General features: G+C 44.7%; 1 protein-coding gene across 2 annotated transcripts in view; it reads left to right on the top strand.

Annotated features, from left to right (window-relative positions):
* LOC310854400 (vang-like protein 1) overlaps positions 1-19,361 on the top strand; it is a 148,351-nt gene that overhangs the window by 45,221 nt on the left and 83,769 nt on the right. For both annotated transcript variants that reach the window (XM_083759026.1, XM_083759025.1), the window contains exon 3: positions 12,076-12,220. In XM_083759026.1, coding sequence (XP_083615152.1) covers positions 12,076-12,220 — 145 coding nt within the window. The remainder of the gene's footprint in view (positions 1-12,075; positions 12,221-19,361) is intronic.

Raw genomic sequence — 19,361 nt, 5'->3', positions numbered from 1 at the left:
TTACCGCGGTCTCTTCCCTGCCCGCCAGCCTGCGGTTTCCCATCCCGATCTCTTCCCCCAGCGCGGAAGCTGGCCAGAGTGTGATGGCGGGGGAAGCTCTTATAGAGCGTCAGGTGTGTTTTGCGGCCTGAAGAAAGGGTTTTCCTTGAGTCTTTGGCAGAGCTCTGCCTCAGCTCGCCGGGCGTCTGCAGCTCGCCAGACGTCTGCCAGGCTCTGCCTCAGCTCGCCAGGCGTCTGCCTCAGCTCACCAGGCGTCTGCGGGCCCATCATTCCCCCCTCACTGCTCCCATATATTCCTGTCACAGGAAGCTACACTGGAAGTTAAAGGTATATTCAGTGATTTCACTCAAAAAACCTTAGGTTTCGTTTTTGGCTGTGGGACCCAGCCTTTCGTCCAATCAGGATAGAGAGTCAAAAACGAAACCTAAGGTTTTTTTGACCCCCAGGGGTTAACTGGGGACAGCTTATATGGTCAGCACACTCTATAGTAGGGAGGATTATCACAACAAAACAAAAAAATAAGTGATATTTGAATTAAATGAAATCACTGAATATACCTTTAAATTCCAATACCTCCGTCAAAACCCGTTTTGACCTGAGATCAGATTCTAAAAATGTCTTCTACATCCTGACCGTTTTCTGAAAAAGCCATGTTTCTATGTCAGTCGTCCTTCGGTTTTTCAAAAATGGCAGACCTACAAGCTCGTAGCGCGCCACTCGGTGGCGCGCTATGAGCTTGTAGGTCTGCTATTTTTCAATAGCTAAAGCATTACATAATGCTAACGCCAAAAGAGGTTCCCACCTGAGGCTGATTCTACAAAAATAATGTCTACTATATCAGTGGTTTCTCATTTGCCAGAGGTACTCGGGGGTTGTCTGCATCTTGATTTTCATATCTTCTTTCGTACCGCTCCTTAAAATCACATTATAGAAGAGTCAATATTTTCTTGCAGACAGAATCAGAGACACACTAGCCTTTTGTTCATGGCTATAGCACACGTTCCAAGAGGAATAGCTCATGTACTGGCAGATATATCGGTAACGCACGCCACGCACTATATCTGGTTCTATTTTTGAGTGGTGCAACCACTCCAAGGAACAGCAATGTCCCCATGTCCACGTACCTGTCCCTATCTCCGCGTACCTGTCTCTGTTATAGAGTACCAGTAGGGGCAAAAGTGGCGCTGTTGTGCTAGAAACGGGGAGAGAGAGATAGTGTTGCAATGTTGCCTGCTAATTAGAGAGGGAGAGGGAGAGGTGTCTGCTAAATGCTAATTCCCCCACACAGTAACTCTGTCATTTCTCGACCGTTTCGGACGCGGGGCACCCTGGGCGTGTTCCTGTGGGTCTGGAAGTTCCGGGGACCCCACCGGGGTAACCCCACACAGAGTTGCACCACTCAGTCCACAAGTGTGTGATTTTTACTCGGGTACAGAACTGTAAGGGTCCATTTGATTCCAGTCTATCATTAATTTAACTGGGGCGGGAATCCCTGGAACCCCCTCAATGACCCCATGGGTGTCCCTGGGCCCCCACATTATGAACCACTGGTTTGGTTATCAGAACTCCTTATACCGTCCCCCCTGATAACTTTTTTAACTCATCGATTGCGCAAAACGCTCTAAAGCGTTTTATTAATCTCGAGCGCCGTCTGCGCATCACGCTCTAAAGCGTTTTATTGGTGTTTTTACTGTATACTGTACATCAACTTCTCTGACGCCCGGACAACACATAATGTAACACTGATCATCTCCAGAAAGATCCGCTGTGAGATCCGGGAGTTTAAAGCCCCCCACCTCCTGAAAAGAGGCCTGGTCTAACCACATTCCAGGCATGCCGTATCCATTACGACGTACTGGGGAGGCGGCATCGCTGTCCTGCACACGGCATAGACCAACGCAGATCAGGGGATCTAAAATGGAGCTACCCATTTTCTAGTGTGTGTGAAATTTGTGAATACACTCGATTACCCTTCCCCTCCTGTTTCTACATGGTTTCTCCCGAGGCATCTCTCCATCGCATTACAGTTTCTTCCCCCCCCCCCCCACTCATTCACACAGATCCACTCGACACAGCCCTCTCTAATTCTTTCCAACGACAACTCACCGGTCTGCCGCCTCATTCTCGGAAATATAAACCCGTATATAAACCAAGAATAATCTCCAACGGTCGATCGCCATTTCACGCACAGGTATACGCGAAACGAATGACGTATTCTCGAAGGACCGCCATAGGAGAAGCAGTATACATCTGACCAACTGTCTTTTTTTCGCCGTCGCGTCAGCCATGTTTGGACAAAGAAGCAGTATACTAGGCTAGCAGATATCACACCGTGGAACCCCCCCCACACTGCGAGTTGCGATCGATCGTTTTGCAGTTTGCAATGCTACTCTCATTCTCGGAAAAAAGATTCTCGGCAGTTGATCACCATAATCGCCATAGCGCCTTCGCCAGCCAATTGCAGTGATAAGGCGTCTGGGACGTAATCGACCCGTTTGTAATGGATAACTAATACAATCCTAAGCTGCGGAAGCCATCGTGTTGTCTGTCATTTTGTCGAAATCACAGCCAGCCGGGCTACGCTTATCGCTCCTGTGGTTCATGTCCAGACATGTCGTGGAACCCCCCCCCCCCCACTGCGAGTTGAGTCGCTCCTGTGGTTCATGTCCAGACATGTCAACCTCTCAAGTCACTGTTATGCTATCAAACGATCTGTTGATTTTGTTTACTGAGACAATGATCACATATGTGCATAGAATCATCATCATCATGACGTTATCATGACAGGCAGATATAAACATAAATAAATTATCATATACATACTACACACTGAATGAAAGCCCTAAATGTCTAATTTTAGGAGGAAAACAAATAAAATACACATATCCCATATACTGTTTGTCAATACTAGACTATTGAATCCATTTCATTTATAAAATTCTCTTTTTCAGAGAGAACTTTAGCCCATTCTGACCTGAGATCAGATTCATACGAGGTTTCCACTGGACACACACTGGTCTGATTAGAGAAAGCATGGACCTATAGAACTATTATTCACAAAATAAGGCATATAGCGACATGTACATACTATATACCGTATGAAACAGAAGACTCTCTGCTTTCATAAGAAAAAAACTAATACTGTAATAATAATAAAAATCACACCCATGTGAAGTGAGCAGTGCAATGTTGTGAAGTGAGCAGTGCAACATTGCACTGCTCACTTCACAGGGGTGTGATTTTCATTATTATTACAGTAGAAGTATTTTTCTTATGAAAGCAGAGAGTCTTCTGTTTCATACGGTATATAGTATGTATAGGCCTTATTTTGTGAATATTTAGTTGTCAGTTCCTTGTCTTGTCTAAAATACTCTGAGGATTTCAGAAAATGCATGGACCTGAAGAACCATTATTCACAAAATAAGGCCTATAGCGACATGTACATACTATATACCGTATGAAACAGAAGACTCTCTGCTTTCATAAGAAAAATACTTCTACTGTAATAATAATACAAATCACACCCATGTGAAGTGAGCAGTGCAATGTTGTGCAACATTGCACTGCTCACTTCACAGGGGTGTGATTTGTATTATTATTACAGTAGAAGTATTTTTCTTATGAAAGCAGAGAGTCTTCTGTTTCATACGGTATATAGTATGTACATGTCGCTATAGGCCTTATTTTGTGAATAATGGTTCTTCAGGTCCATGCATTTTCTGAAATCCTCTCTGGTGGGCGCAAGCTGCATTCAACAGCCAATTACTGACAAACTATACATGGGACCATGTGTATTTGTTTTCCTCCTAAAAGTAGACATTCAGGGCTTTCATTCAGTGTGTAGTATGTATATGATATTATTTGTGTTCATTTTTATATCTGTCTGTCAATGTCTGTCAACTTCAACCTTCCATATCTCTGCTGTTTTTTCAAAAGAGCAGCGTGCAGTGAAAAGCAGGTTTTAGAAAAAGGTCAATATCTCCAGAATGGAAGATGGTAGAATCATTTTTTTTTTTTAAATTGAAGTGGACTAGTTTGGCTTCCTTTTGATTTATGCAATGTGCGATGTGCTATAAGAGGCCCCTCGCTGTGGGCCCCTAAAAAGTTAAAAAGTCCAATGTTAATCGCTTAGCAGAAGCAATCCTGAGTAGAATTTCAAAAGTTAGCAATCAATGTGTTAAGTGCGAACGCTGGTGTGCAAACCTCCCTCTCTGTCAAATCAACGGCCGAACCCCAGCTCCCCTGCAGCTCCCCTGCAGCCCCTCCCCTGCAGCTCCCCTGCAGCCCCTCCCCTGCAGCTCTCCTGCAGCCCCCCTGCAGCTCCCCTGCAGCCCCTCCCCTGCAGCTCCCCTGCAGCCCCTCTCCTGCAGCCCCTCTCCTGCAGCCCCTCTCCTGCAGCTCCCCTGCCCATATTTACAATGAACCTAATCCCAGACGGCATCGGCACGCTGCTGGAGAAACTGAGGCTGTAGTCATGGAGAATGATGATAGCCATCATTTATTTATCAAGGCTCACGTCGTCAACCTCCCGGTCCCCCCCCGCCTGATTTATCCGAAATGAAAACGCAGTCAATCACTCCCATGTCTGTGATTGTGATAACAAGACTCCAGCGGCCGTTATTATAGCAATATAACTGCCAGTATGTTTTTTTTTCTCTCTTTCTCTCTCCGCACAGTTCACAGTTGTACACACAGGTTACACACGCATTGCACAGTGCTCCCCTGTACTTTCGAAGGACTGTTAAAGCATTTTTTAAAAGTGCCTACTGTATATAGAGATTATTATTATTAGTTGTTATTGAAGTGGCTGCCTGATAATGATCTGTTGTGATTGAGGTGGCAGATAGTTTCCTGTTGCCACTTCACAGTAAGCAGTGAGCTGCATTCAGTTCAGTCAAGGACCCCCAAATAGACACTCATTAGCCGGCAGACCCCCATATCCCATTCTGACCTGAGATCAGATTCATACGAGGTTTCCACTGGACACACACTGGTCTGATGAACCCTTTCTGACCTGAGATCAGATTCTAGAAATGTCAGTCGCTCTTCGATTTTTCAAAAATAGCAGACCTACAAGCTCGTATCGCGCCACTCGGTGGCGCGATACGAGCTTGTAGATCAGCTATTTTTCAATAGATAAAGCATAACATGATGCTGACACCAAAATGGGTGCCCGGTCAGAATGGGATATGAGTACATTTTTACGGCTCTAGCAGGGATTTCCATTCATTGAGCCCTGGATGGATTTCAAGGACCCCCAGTTTGACATGAATTAGGGTACGGACCTCCATTTAATGCCATTTCTATCTCTGAGACAATTTATATTGTAAAAGCAATGTTAATTTAACTCTGAAAGTGTCTCAAATTGAGTCGTTAGGGTCTGTTTGGTTCCATTTTTACACTCTCTTAGTTACAGACCCATAAGGGTCCATTTGGTTCCACACTATCATTTAGCTGGGGACCCCCTGGAACTCCCTCAAGGACCCCTGGGGGTCCCCGGACCCCACTTTGGGAACCACTGGTTTATATTAGTCTCTTTGAATGATATTCAGAAAGCCTGTAATCTGCCCAAGAAGCTTAATGAAATATTTTTTTGCGTCCTGGGAGAGACCCCGGTCAACTCATTTAACCCATTCTGAACGGGCACCCATTTTGGTGTTGTGCTTTAGCTATTGAAAAATAGCAGATCTACAAGCTCATATCGCGCCACCGAGTGGCGCGATACAAGCTTGTAGGTCTGCTATTTTTTGAAAAATCAAAGAACGACTGACATTTTTAGAATCTGATCTCAGGTCAGAATGGGTTCATCAGACCAGTGTGTGTCCGGCGGAAAACTCGTATGAATCTGATCTCAGGTCAGAATGGATTAAGTGGTTATGGTCTTGAGGGCAGAGTCACTGACTTCAGTAATAAGAAGATCAAAGAAGTCTTTGCAGACTGTCTGGAATCAATCCAGAGTCACATCAGCCAGACTAAGATGGCAGGCAGGTTGAGGAAGTGATTTATGAACCCATTCTGACCTGAGATCAGATTCATACGAGGTTTCCGCCGGACACACACTGGTCTGATGAACCCATTCTGACCTGAGATCAGATTCTAAAAATGTCAGTCGTTCTTCAATTTTTCAAAAATAGCAGACCTACAAGCTCGTATCGCGCCACTCGGTGGCGCGATATGAGCTTGTAGATCTGCTATTTTTAAATAGCTAAAGCATAACATGATGCTGACACCAAAATGGGTGCCCGGTCAGAATGGGTTAATGAACGGGATCGCTGTAATTAAAGAAGGCCTTTCCTTCTTCAGCGATCCTAGACCGGTTTCGCACATGCGCACTTGCCTACTAAAGTTGCCCATAACTCAAAATCTACGGCCACATATCCACTGAGTGCTGACCTCATCACATTTGTGATGACGGCTATGGCCGTTTTTTAGGCCAAGGAGTGTTTTTCGGGCAAAACTAATGCTTTGGAATGGATTCAGAATCGTGAAAACCCCGTAGTTTGACATGTCACATCCTATACCTAAAGTATGATGAAATGTTGCCATATATTGGTTGTCTATGGTGTGGTATACAAAAATGGCCATAACATAACTTTCTTTTGTGGTGTTTCCGGCAGAGCAGACCTCTCATTCTGTGGACCTTAATGGCCAAGTGAATAGAAAAAATCACACACGTGTGAACTGAGTGGTGCAATTCCCCCCCCCCCCCCCCCCCCCCTCTCTCTCTCTCTCTCTCTCTCTCTCACTCTCTCTCATTAGAGTCACTACCCCTCTCACTGTTTCTGGCGCCCCTACTGCTATTATTAAGTCACATACTCGTGCTCACACAGACACACACACAAACAGGTACGAGGACATTGCAAGCTGGTTGTAGGAGTGGTTGCACCACTCAAAAACACACCAGTGTGAACCGAGTGGTGCAACTCCCGTCTATTGGTTCTCTGTATCGTTCCAATTTGTATCATTCCAATTTCTTCTCTGTATCGTTCCAATTTCTTCTCTGTATCGTTTGCGTCCAGCAGGTGGCAGCCATGTCACATACTTCTCTCGTTCCAATTTCACGCATGCGCACACCACTCGTGCTCACACAGGTACATCACAAACAAACAGGTACACGGACATTGCATGCTGGATGTAGAAGTGGTTGCACCACTTAAGACACAAATAAAATGACACATTTTGGGTGACTGGCTATAAAAGCATCACCTAATTCCCTTCAAATGCCAATCAAAATCGTTCGTTCACGCGGCTCCCCTCCTCCGCCATCTATCACCGCCCCGTCTTTTCCTGCTGCGCTACTGTATGTCTCAAAGAAAAATGGCGGTGAGCTGACTGCCAACTCTCCATTTTTTACAGTTAACACTTATTCACTCCGGGAGCGTCTGTCTGGCTATCAACACTTAAAATCAACAACTTAAAATCACAGCACATTTCTGAGCAGGCTAAGATAAACTATTAAAAAAAAAAAGAAAAAAAAAACTTTCAACCACAAAACCCTCACAGTCTTTCCTCTCTGTTTTGCGGTTTTTGGGAAACTGTGGCTATAGCCTTTGTTGGGGTTTTTTGGGGGGGGGGAGGAAGCCGCCACTCTCGTGCAGGGGCTGGAGGGGAAGTACCAGAATAGCACTGAGGAAACGGTGTGGTGAACTCCCTTTAATCAAAACACCTAGATCCAATGGAGTTGTGCAGGACTGCAGGGCTGCTGCTGCTGCTGTCAATCAGAGCCTTATTCCTTCATTAGGGCCCCTTGTAGGCAGGATATCCTGGACATGGAAGGGTGGGAACCACCATTGTGCACGTGAGTGGACAATGCAGTGTCTCTGCAAAGTCCAGTCGTCCTTAGCATTGGGGGTAAAAGTATTTAAAAGGATCCCTGGCTAATAAGACAAATATGCCTTAAAACATTATACTTGCCCTCTACAACTAAAATAAAAAAGTTAAAAACACCTTAAATATTGTAGTTTTTTCCATAAATAGAGAATCTTTCACTCACGTTCTTCGATTTTTTTCAAAAATAGCAGACCTACAAGCTCGTATCGCGCCACTCGGTGGCGCGATATGAGCTTGTAGATCTGCTATTTTTCAATAGCTAAAGCATAACATGATGCCAACACCAAAATGGGTGCCCGGTCAGAATGGGTTAAAACATTATACTTGCCCTCTACAACTAAAATAAAAAAGTTAAAAACACCTTAAATATTGTAGTTTTTTCCATAAATAGAGAATCTTTCACTCAATGAGAGCTGCTCATGTCGCAAGTTGATGATGTCATTATGTCAATGTGGTCTAGCCCTATGGAATGTATGGAGTGCATATGCTAATACATGTTATGTTCCTAAGGATAATATGAGCGTCAAAGCAATATTTTAAATACTTTTTATTAGCATGTGCATTCCATATGTTCCATAGGGCTGGACCACACAGACATATGACATCATCAACTTGCGACAGGAGCAGTTCCTAATGAGTGAAAGATTCTATATTTATGAAAGAAATAAAATATTTAAAGTGTTTTTAGTTTTTAATTTTAGTTATATAATGTTTTAAGGCATATTTGTCATATTAGCCAGGGTTCCTTTTAAGTTCGTAACAGTTTTCTGGGTTCTTGGGGTGCAACAGTTTAATCGATGTAGTTTAATCAATGACAAAAACAAATGGATTTTAATAAAATGATTGATTTATAAAATAGAGAAAATCTGTGATTTATAAGCTCACAATGTGTTGGGCCTGTAGATCGGCTATTTTTGCATGACACCTTTGTACGACAGTATAACACATAAGGCTTAATTGTTCGTAAGATATTAGACAATTTAGTAATTTAGTAATTCAGCAAATTATTATTATTAAAGTATATTTTTATTGAAGTTTGCACATAGGACAGGACAGACAACAGATACATGACAACAATCACAGAACAGATACAGAACAAAACAACAACACCCGTACTCTCAACATTCATGTAGGCTAGAGTGTAAAAGTCTGAAATGCAATTAAAAAACCCACAAATTGTATATGTATTAAATCAACTATAATTCAGCAAAGTATTAACCCATTCTGACCGGGCACCCATTTTGGTGTTGGCATCATATTATGCTTTAGCTATTTAAAAATAGCAGATCTACAAGCTCATATCGCGCCACCGAGTGGCGCGATACGAGCTTGTAGGTCTGCTATTTTTGAAAAATCGAAGAGCGACTGACATTTTTAGAATCTGATCTCAGGTCAGAATGGGTTTAATCAGACCAGCGTGTGTCCGGCGGAAACCTCGTATGAATCTGATCTCAGGTCAGAATGGGTTAAAAGAATAATCACGTTTTACGTTGGTTCGGCACAAAAAAAAGTAATCAATGGAATAATCGCTGAGAAAATATGGTGGTGGTTTTGCTGTGGTGTTGCTCTGTGAGGTGGTGGTTTGGTTGGAGGTGGGTGGTGGTTTTCCCCTAATGAAGCCTACCGGGGAAACAACAAAATCCTCCTCCTGCGTGGGTAGAAATCACATTGGTTCCACTGCTGTTCTACTGTCTCTCCCAACAGAAGACGCGATTAGCATTAAAGGGACACGCTTTACAGAAAGAAAACATCTTCTCTTTTCCCCTCTGCTTTTTGTCTCACACGAGAGAGAAAGTGACCGCTCGGAACAACGTCCTGCTGTGTTCTCTCTGCATGGTAAAACCTTGCTAAAGTACTTCGTTGACCAGGGGTTATGACCTGCCCAGAATATTAACACATTAACACACAGTATTCCGTCAATTCAAAATTTCAAATCCAACCTTGTTGTCTGCCTTTATCGGAATATTCTGTCATTTAAGGGACGCTGGGGTTCATCTGGTTATAACCGGGAGAGGGAATCCCACTCAGGCTATAGAATGTCTTCATTCATGGAGGGATGTTATTCACTTTTATATCAGAAAGTGTGTTGAACTCGACAGATGTGTGAAAAGCCTCCCTCGGCTACTGTCATCATCATCACAGTGCCTTTGAGCAAGACGCTTAACCCCCCCCTCCCACACACACACACACACATGCACGCACGCACGCACGCACGCACGCACGCTCTCGCTTCCTGAGGTGTAGAATAGAGCGCCTGAGCGGCCAACAGCAGTGTTAGATCGTGTTTGTACTGTTGCCGTTGCTCCCAGGTGTGTCTGTGCGTAACGACGCGTGAAGCATGAAGCAGTGCATTGTGGGGCGAATAAAAGCGTCTGTGCACAGTCTGCTCCCCGGCGATTACATAAAGCTAAAAAAGAGAGGAACGCACGGGTATCCTAATCGCGCCTGCCTGTTAGCTTGCACGCTAACGCACGCACACACAGACAGACGCACAGACACACACTGTGACACACACGCATGCACGCGCGCGCGCGCACACAGACAGACTGACACACACACACACACACACACGGACAGGCAATTACCGACTTTATTACGCTGCTATGGGTTTCAATCTGGTTTAGGAGTATAATAAAACAGAAATGCCTTAACCCATTCTGACCTGAGATCAGATTCTAGAAATGTCAGTCGCTCTTCGATTTTTCAAAAATAGCAGACCTACAAGCTCGTATCGCGCCACTCGGTGGCGCGATATGAGCTTGTAGATCTGCTATTTTTAAATAGCTAAAGCATAACATGATGCTGACACCAAAATGGGTGCCCGGTCAGAATGGGTTATTACCATCACAGGGTGTATCTACAGTATAGCATATCTCAGTTGCACTGATAAAAATCATTAGAGGCATTTCTGCAATTCGCTGGACGATACCTTAGTGTGGGGGTGGTGCTGGCAGGGCGGGCGGGGGGGGGGTAGCAGGGGTGGCAAGGCTAATGGAGTTCATATGCTGTTGCTCATATCTGCGACGGCGGCGGTGGGCGGGAGAGATAGTCGGCATTCTGGATACAGCGAGCGAGGGAAGGTGGCGGTGCTGAGGGGGGGGGGGGGGATTGGAATGGGTGAGAGGTCGCTGGGGCCTGACCCCTGCCTGGTCATTAGAGCTTAGATAGATGGAGCATGAAATACAAAGCGGGTTTATTTCTCTACCTTTTACAGGCACAGCGAGCAGAGGAATGGAGTGTCATCCGTGGCTTAAACTGCCATTCTATGCGAGATGAGATGAGATGTACTTTATTAATCCCCCGAAGGGAAATTGAGAATGTTATACAGCAGCATAATGTGACACATTATGAATTAAACGACGATCAGAAAAACAACAAACGCAGGTGGACAAAAACACACAGGACCAACATAGGACAGTATGCATTGGCGGAGACGGTTCATCCTCTCCTCTCCTCTCCTCTCCTCTCCTCTCCTCTCCTCTCCTCTCCTCTCCTCTCCTCTCCTCTCCTCTCCTCTCCTCTCCTCTCCATGTCTGTAATTGTGTGTGTGTGTGTGTGTGTGTGCTCATGCGTGTGGCTTCATGTTTACGTCCAGATGTGGCTTCCTGTATGTGTCTATCCACTAAGCCCCTTTCCCTTTTGATTCGCTCAATAAACAAGGGAAATTAAATGAAATGCAGAAAAAGTTAAAGGCCAATGGTATTAAGGTCGTCACGGATTACGCAGCGTAATTCTCCTCGGTGAGGGGAAAAAAAGACAAGAACAAGAAAGAAAGCTAGACAGAGACGCAGGAGAGAAGAGGAGAGAGTCGTCTTAATTGTCTTAACCCATTCTGAACGGGAACCCATTTTGGTGTTAGCATCATGTCGTGCTTTAGCTATTTAAAAATAGCAGATCTACAAGCTCATATCGCGCCACCGAGTGGCGCGATACGAGCTTGTAGGTCTGCTATTTTTGAAAAATCGAAGAACGACTGACATTTTTAGAATCTGATCTCAGGTCAGAATAGGTTCATCAGACCAGTGTGTGTCCGGCGGAAACCTCGTATGAATCTGATCTCAGGTCAGAATGGGTTAAAAGAAACGCATCGTCGCCTCATATAGATATGATCCACGACAAGTCCGCTCCCCTCCTTCCCGGGCTCGTTGCGGGGCTCGCCGGAAGGCGGCGGCGGCGGGTTGTCGTGGCAACAGCATGGCGGCGGCGCAGCTCAGCTCATCCTCTCCGCGTGGTTGTCTTTTTCAGGGAGCAGAGGAGCCGCGACAGAGACCGCCACAAGTCGCGCAGCCACAAGGACAGCCGCTCGGAGAAGTCCGTCACCATCAACGCGCCCGCGCCCGCAGAGCCACTGCTGGGAGGAGACTCGTCTGTACGGGGGGACGAGGTCCAGGTAGGACGCTGATCCTCAACCTTTTGTTTCTTTATGCATCCTTTATTTAAAGGATGCGTGATTATGAATCCCACCAGCGTTCTAGGATAGGCCCGCCTTACCATGTTTCTGATTGGCTCCCGGGCATGCATAGTTTTACTGAGGTTAGGGTTAGGGTTAAGGTTGGGTATAGGCATAGTTTTACTGAGGTTAGGGTTAGGGTTGGGTATAGGCATAGTTTTACTGAGGTTAGGGTTAGGGTTAAGGTTGGGTATAGGCATAGTTTTACTGAGGTTAGGGTTAGGTTAGGGTTGGGTATAGGCATAGTTTTACTGAGGTTAGGGTTAACCGTCTTCCTGCCATTGCCGAAGCCCTTCGGCAATTGAAGCATTAATTTGATATTAACGCTTGCTGCCATTGCCGAAGCCCTTCGGCAATTGCCCTTTATTAGTGCATATGATTGATCAAGCCATAATGCTACTCACGTTAGCCGGTTAGCTAGCACTGTTGTTAGCACTGCACTGGATCGTTCATATTAATTCACCGTCGCCATAAGAATCCATTCTATCCGTTTCTTTCAATCGCCTGTATCTCCTATTCCTTGTCCCAGATGGCATTTTTGGTCAAAACAGCGTTTCTTTGACGGCACGAGCCGACGTTGTGGAGTGCAAAAATGTACCGGCATTTTTCGATCATGTAAACAAAGGTTGTCTTGGCAACGTAAAGCTGGCAGGGATAAGCTCACTTCCGGTTGAGGCAAAATGTGGCTTTTCAAAATAAGAGCTCAAATTAAAAAAATGCTGGCATGAATTAGGTCCTAATTTCTCAATAAATGGCAGCAGTAAAAGGGTTAAGGTTAGGTATAGGCATAGTTTTACTGAGGTTAGGGTTACGGTTAAGGTTGGGTATAGGCATAGTTTTACTGAGGTTAGGGTTACGGTTAAGGTTGGGTATAGGCATAGTTTTACTGAGGTTAGGGTTAGGGTTAAGGTTGGGTATAGGCATAGTTTTACTGAGGTTAGGGTTACGGTTAAGGTTGGGTATAGGCATAGTTTTACTGAGGTTATGGTTAAGGTTGGGTATAGGCATAGTTTTACTGAGGTTAGGGTTAAGGTTGGGTATAGGCATAGTTTTACTGAGGTTAGGGTTAGGGTTAAGGTTGGGTATAGGCATAGTTTTACTGAGGTTAGGGTTATGGTTAAGGTTGGGTATAGGCATAGTTTTACTGAGGTTAGGGTTAAGGTTGGGTATAGGCATAGTTTTACTGAGGTTAGGGTTAGGGTTAAGGTTGGGTATAGGCATAGTTTTACTGAGGTTAGGGTTAAGGTTAGGTATAGGCATAGTTTTACTGAGGTTAGGGTTAGGGTTAGGGTTGGGTATAGGCATAGTTTTACTGAGGTTAGGGTTAAGGTTGGGTATAGGCATAGTTTTACTGAGGTTAGGGTTAGGGTTAAGGTTGGGTATAGGCATAGTTTTACTGAGGTTAGGGTTAAGGTTGGGTATAGGCATAGTTTTACTGAGGTTAGGGTTAAGGTTGGGTATAGGCATAGTTTTACTGAGGTTAGGGTTAAGGTTGGGTATAGGCATAGTTTTACTGAGGTTAGGGTTAGGGTTAAGGTTGGGTATAGGCATAGTTTTACTGAGGTTAGGGTTAGGGTTAAGGTTGGGTATAGGCATAGTTTTACTGAGGTTTAGGCTTTACTAGATTTGCAGTAGGATCCATAATAATGCTTCAAGGACCCCCCACCCCCCCCCCATAGTTTGATATAGTTGTTTTTTCATAAAAGTAACGCCCTACTTGATCACACTACAGTAGCGAAAGTAGCAGATCCACATGCTTGGAAAGTACCGCGAAGCGCCACGCTTTTTGCTTTATTTGAATCCTGAAATGAGGATTTGGACGACGTATGAGGTTTCCACTTGACAGAGGCGACGTTGACCCCCCTCTGCAGGGACCAGATTGTTGCACAGGTGGATCCAAATGGACCTGTGAGAGTCCATTTGGTTCAGCAATTGGCCAGGTTTGCGTTGGTGAAACGCACTGTACCGTCTCTCCATTCCCCTCTCCCTCCCTCCCTCTCTCTCTCAGCATGGGCAGGCTCCCGTTGTAGCTGGGGTTATTGTGTTGACATGTACTGGGGCCTTATACCCGTTCTAATATATGAACAGGAAATTATGTACAGTGTGAGCGATGCGATATAATAGATCACATCGATTGAGAGGGAATTGTTAACGGATTGATGGGTTGAACTTGGGCACAACATTTATATTATTATATAAGATAGATATATGTCATTAACTGTCATTGCATCTCTATGTATTTATCATTTTATTTTGCGCTGTGGCGGCACGTGTGGGAGTGTAGCCAAATGGACCCGCTCATTCCATGTTGTGGTCTCGAAACACCGCATGACACCGCATGTGTTTTGGCGATAACGCACCGGGGCTGAATGGGACTCGAAAAACCCTGTTGTATTTGTCTGGCGCGGCGAAGGAGGTGGTCTGGTGGAGGAGAGGAGTGTTGTCACCCGCGGAGTTAAAAGTTATATATCGAGTGGCGTGCGAGCAGTTTACGGGTAGAAAGAAGTGGTATAGGCGACCGTGTTGAGCCGGTGCGGTGGGTAAGGCAGAGTGTTGCACGGAAAACCGTGGTCCATACATTAATCCGTGTCCCTCCCATTTCACTTGTGACGCGTGGTCTGCGGGAAGATGGCGGGTGCTAGGAGTTGTTTGTTGTCGAAAATTAAGTAAATTAAAATAGTGGAAGCACATTTGTTTCTGCAAGCAAGCAGTGCACCGTCCTTGAGGCTGGAGGACAGGGGTGTGTGCGGCGCTAGGTTCCTTGAGGCTGTCCATGAGCCGTGTCGTTGTGAGATATGGGCCCCGAAGTGAGCAGAAGTCTTGCTCTGTGTCTAAGGAAGGTCTTAGACAGCTTCCACTTTTCGACACTGTTTTGCGACAGCTTTTCTTACATTTATAAATAGATCTAGAACAGATGGATGTCTGCACGTCCGCCACAGACGTCACAACGTCGTGAATCTACTTGGTTGTTTTGTGTAGGCAAAAGGTAATGCGTAATGCATTACCTAACCCATTCTGACCCGAGATCAGATTCATACGAGGTTTCCAACTGGACACACACTGGTCTGATTAACCCATTCTGACCTGAGATCAGATTCTAAAAATGTCAGTCGTTCTTCGATTTTTTTCAAAAATAGCAGACCTACAAGCTCGTAGCGCGCCACTCGGTGGCGCGCTATGAGCTTGTAGATCTGCTATTTTTCAATAGCTAAAGCATAACATGATGCCGACACCAAAATGGGTTCCCGTTCAGAATGGTCTAACAGTAAAGTATTACATCAATGTATGATGCGATTACAGAAGCTCTCACACGGCTCTCACGCGTTAATCATTTGGCAATTTGACTGAAAACCACATGGTTACGGTAGCGGTTACAACACGTCGTCTCGTACTTAACCTCCAATTATAGAACAACACAATCGCACTTTGTAGACGATGTGCGATTCCACAGCGCCTCATACTGTACACGTACAACTGTGACGGGTGGCCGACTCAGTCACAAGAAACTGTTAAAGTGCACTGTTTTAAAGTGCACGTGCATTGTACTGTGATACTCATGTGTTTAAAACTGTAGCCAACTACGCCACCCTTTGATTAAAGGTATATTCAGTGATTTCACTAAAAAAAACCTTAGGTTTCGTTTTTGGCTGTGGGACCCAGCCTTTCGTCCAATCAGGATAGAGAGTCAAAAACGAAACCTAAGGTTTTTTGACCCCCAGGGGTTAACTGGGGACAGGGAGGAACTCCTTATATGGCCAGCACACTCTATAGTAGGGAGGATTATCACAACAAAACAAAAAAATAAGTGATATTTGAATTAAGTGAAATCACTGAATATACCTTTAAACAGAGTAAAGGCAAAGGGAACTCTGACACTTGTCATTCCAGGTCAACACAGGTTCGAGATTAAAACCAGGTAAAAGAGCATAAGATAGCTAAAAACACAGGGAAGGACTGAAACAGAAACAGGATGTTGGGGGGGTTACAAAATAAGGATAGGACATGTATTGAGCTAATACAGGGGGCACTCTAAAATAGCCAATAGAAAATACAGTTATTTTAAAATCACCCTAAGCCTAAAATCCCTATCAAGTCCTAAATAACTAAACTAAACAACTTTTAAATACTATAGTTTTCACAATGTGCAACAAAGCACATTGTGCGGTCTGCGGGGACGGTCAAAGGTTCAATCAGTTTGTCCGTTTTCTTCTGGTCACTGAAACACATAAAAAGCCTGGGCACAGTTCATCCGTCTCTCAATGTCCTATTCTAATAATGGAGTATACAGGTCGGTCTACACGTTGGCAACACTACAAATCGGGTACTTACAGACAAGCCCAGGTGTTAACCTGAGCCCTTCTGATTATGGCATGGTAGTGCTGCGGCCCATCTGCTGCCTTCCGTATCTCGTCTCTGGGCAACCCCTCCACGGCAAGGGGCGCACACTGGGGGTCGTGGTCGTGGCACTTATAGTGTCAACGACATGGCTACCACTGGCCCCCCATGGGGGTCGTGGCGCTTACAGCCCTTCTCTGGTGGACGACATGGCTACCACTGGCCCCCCGGCTGTGTCCTGGCTCCCAGCCGTGGTGGCTGCCCCTTGTCCGTCTCTCCACTTCTTCTCTCTCTTCTCCGCTTCTGCAACAACTGTCCTCCAAACACACTGTCTCTCAGTGGCGTGCACAGATAGACACTAGGGGGTGCTAGAGCACCCCCTGCCCTTTTGGCAATGTGCTCTTAAAAACAAACAAAAAAAAACTTTTTTTTCTTAATTTGTAGTGTGTGGACCATGCGGTGACATTGATCAAATCTTGATAAAAAAAAACGCTTCTACTATATTATTTAGGCCCCCCCACAATCGAAAGCTATGTTTCTATGTCAGTGGTTCTTTCGATTAAAGAAAAATAGCAGACCTACAAGCTCGTAGCGCGCCACTCGGTGGCGCGCTATGAGCTTGTAGATCTGCTATTTTTCAATAGCTAAAGCACCAAAATGGGTTCCCGCCCCAAAATGCGCTGCACAAGGTGCCCTTTTTTTCACTTGAGCACCTGCCCCTCTAAATGTCTGTGCACGCCACTGCTGTCTCTGCTATATAGGGCTGCTGATTGGTGGGCCACACCCCCAACCCAGGTGCAGGTCATTAGTTCAGTCTAGGGTGTGTCAGTCGGTGGAAAAAAATAAGGTTTACAAAATCATGCAACACTCAAACACAAATAAGCAAAACGATAAAGTAAAATCACTCGACGATAATCCCACTCTACAACATGCAAAATTATAAAACGCAGCAAATCATGAAAATCACATAAACCTTCTTCTCTGTCGTGCTGGAAACCTCACATGTCCAAAAACTGCATACTTTTCCGAATTAGAACTCAAAAGCGACAAAAGTAGAAGATCTATACAGGCTCAAGTTTCGATCTGCTACTTTTGATACTTTTGTGTGACGCTGTAGTACGACCAAGTAGGACAGTGGTTTTCAACCAGTGGTCCAGGGACCACCAGTGGTCCTTGAGGGGGTTCAAGGATGAAACCAAATGGCGGTTACATTTTACACTCTCAAGAGTTAGATTATTGTTAAACACCTGACATATTCTACATCATTTACAAGAAGTTTATACAATTTAGAGCATGTAGATCATTCTTATTTCGGTCAACGTCTGCCTTATCTCTCCAGTAGGCCTACCGCATCAATGCAGCATGGAATTGTGGACAAAATCGTATCCAGCGACGACAAAACATTCTATAGTTTTGGGTCTGACCGTCTTGAGAGGCTAAATGTCATCAAATGGTGGTCTGTGGCTTAAATGCCGAGAATTAATGGGCCTTGATATGAAATGGGTTGAAAACCACAGAAGTAGGACATACTGTATATTTACCAAAAAACACAAAAAGTTAAAATATGGAGATAAGAGGTTTCTGCCCGAAACAGCGACGATAAACCGACCTCGCAGCAAAACAAGCTAACCTACGATCATCTCTCTCTCTCTCTCTCTCTCTCTCTCTCTCTCACGCTCATGACACAACCTGTCACTACAGTGACCTCACCACTACCTTCACCACCACTAACTAACCCCGGTTACTCACAACCACTGCTGGACAGTAATGAAGTACATTTACTAAAGTCAAATGTTTTTTACTTTTTAAGACTTTTCCCCAAACTACATTTCAAAGACAAATATACTGTACCTTCTTTGACTCTTGATTACTGTACTTTCGACTATATTAAGACTTTTCCCCAAACTATATTTCAAAGACAAATATACTGTACCTTCTTTGACTCTTGATTACCATACTTTCGACTATATTAACATCCAGTAAGGGACCCCCGGGACCCAAGACGTAAATATACATTATGGATTTACTACTTAATTTCAAAGGTAGTGAAAATAGCACTTATAGCAGATATATTATTGAGCCTGTAGTACTGTAACTCATGTACAAAAAGTTGACAGAGCAACTTTCACTTGGAGAGTTGAGTAATATTTGACTACAGGGGGTTGAGTCATTCGTCCACCACTGACAGTCACTCGCTCACCCTCCATAAGCTATTGTATAAACACAACACACACACACATGCACATTTTCCATCTTTATTTGCATTCACATTTAACAAGAAATTCTTGAACACAAACAATAGTAGATGCGCAAACTTGCAAAACTCTACAACAAGTGCTTCAGGATACAGATCACGGGTACAGGAACACACACACACACACACACACCCTGTCGGTACAACCATCTCACCTTAGCTACCACCACACGCTTAACCCATTCTGAATGGGAACCCATTTTGGTGTTAGCATTACGTTATGTTTTAGCTATTTTTGAATAATCGAAGAACGACTGATATTTTTATAATCTGATCTCAGGTCAGAATGGGTTCATCAGACCAGTGTGTGTCCGGCGGAAACCTCGTATGAATCTGATCTCAGGTCAGAATGGGTTAAACCCCAGAGTTAGAGTACGCACACTCTCCTGCACAAGTCTCCCCCACAGTCGGTGCCATGTCACGCCACAGGGCGTCTCTTCTTTAGAAGCCGCTTCCCCTTTGAGACGGGGATTAAGCGCGGATTAATCGCGA

The sequence above is a fragment of the Protomyctophum parallelum genome (assembly GCF_964188405.1).
Source record: "Protomyctophum parallelum genome assembly, chromosome: 23".
Lineage (NCBI taxonomy): Eukaryota > Metazoa > Chordata > Actinopteri > Myctophiformes > Myctophidae > Protomyctophum > Protomyctophum parallelum.
This window is presented reverse-complemented; position numbering and strand designations above follow the sequence as displayed.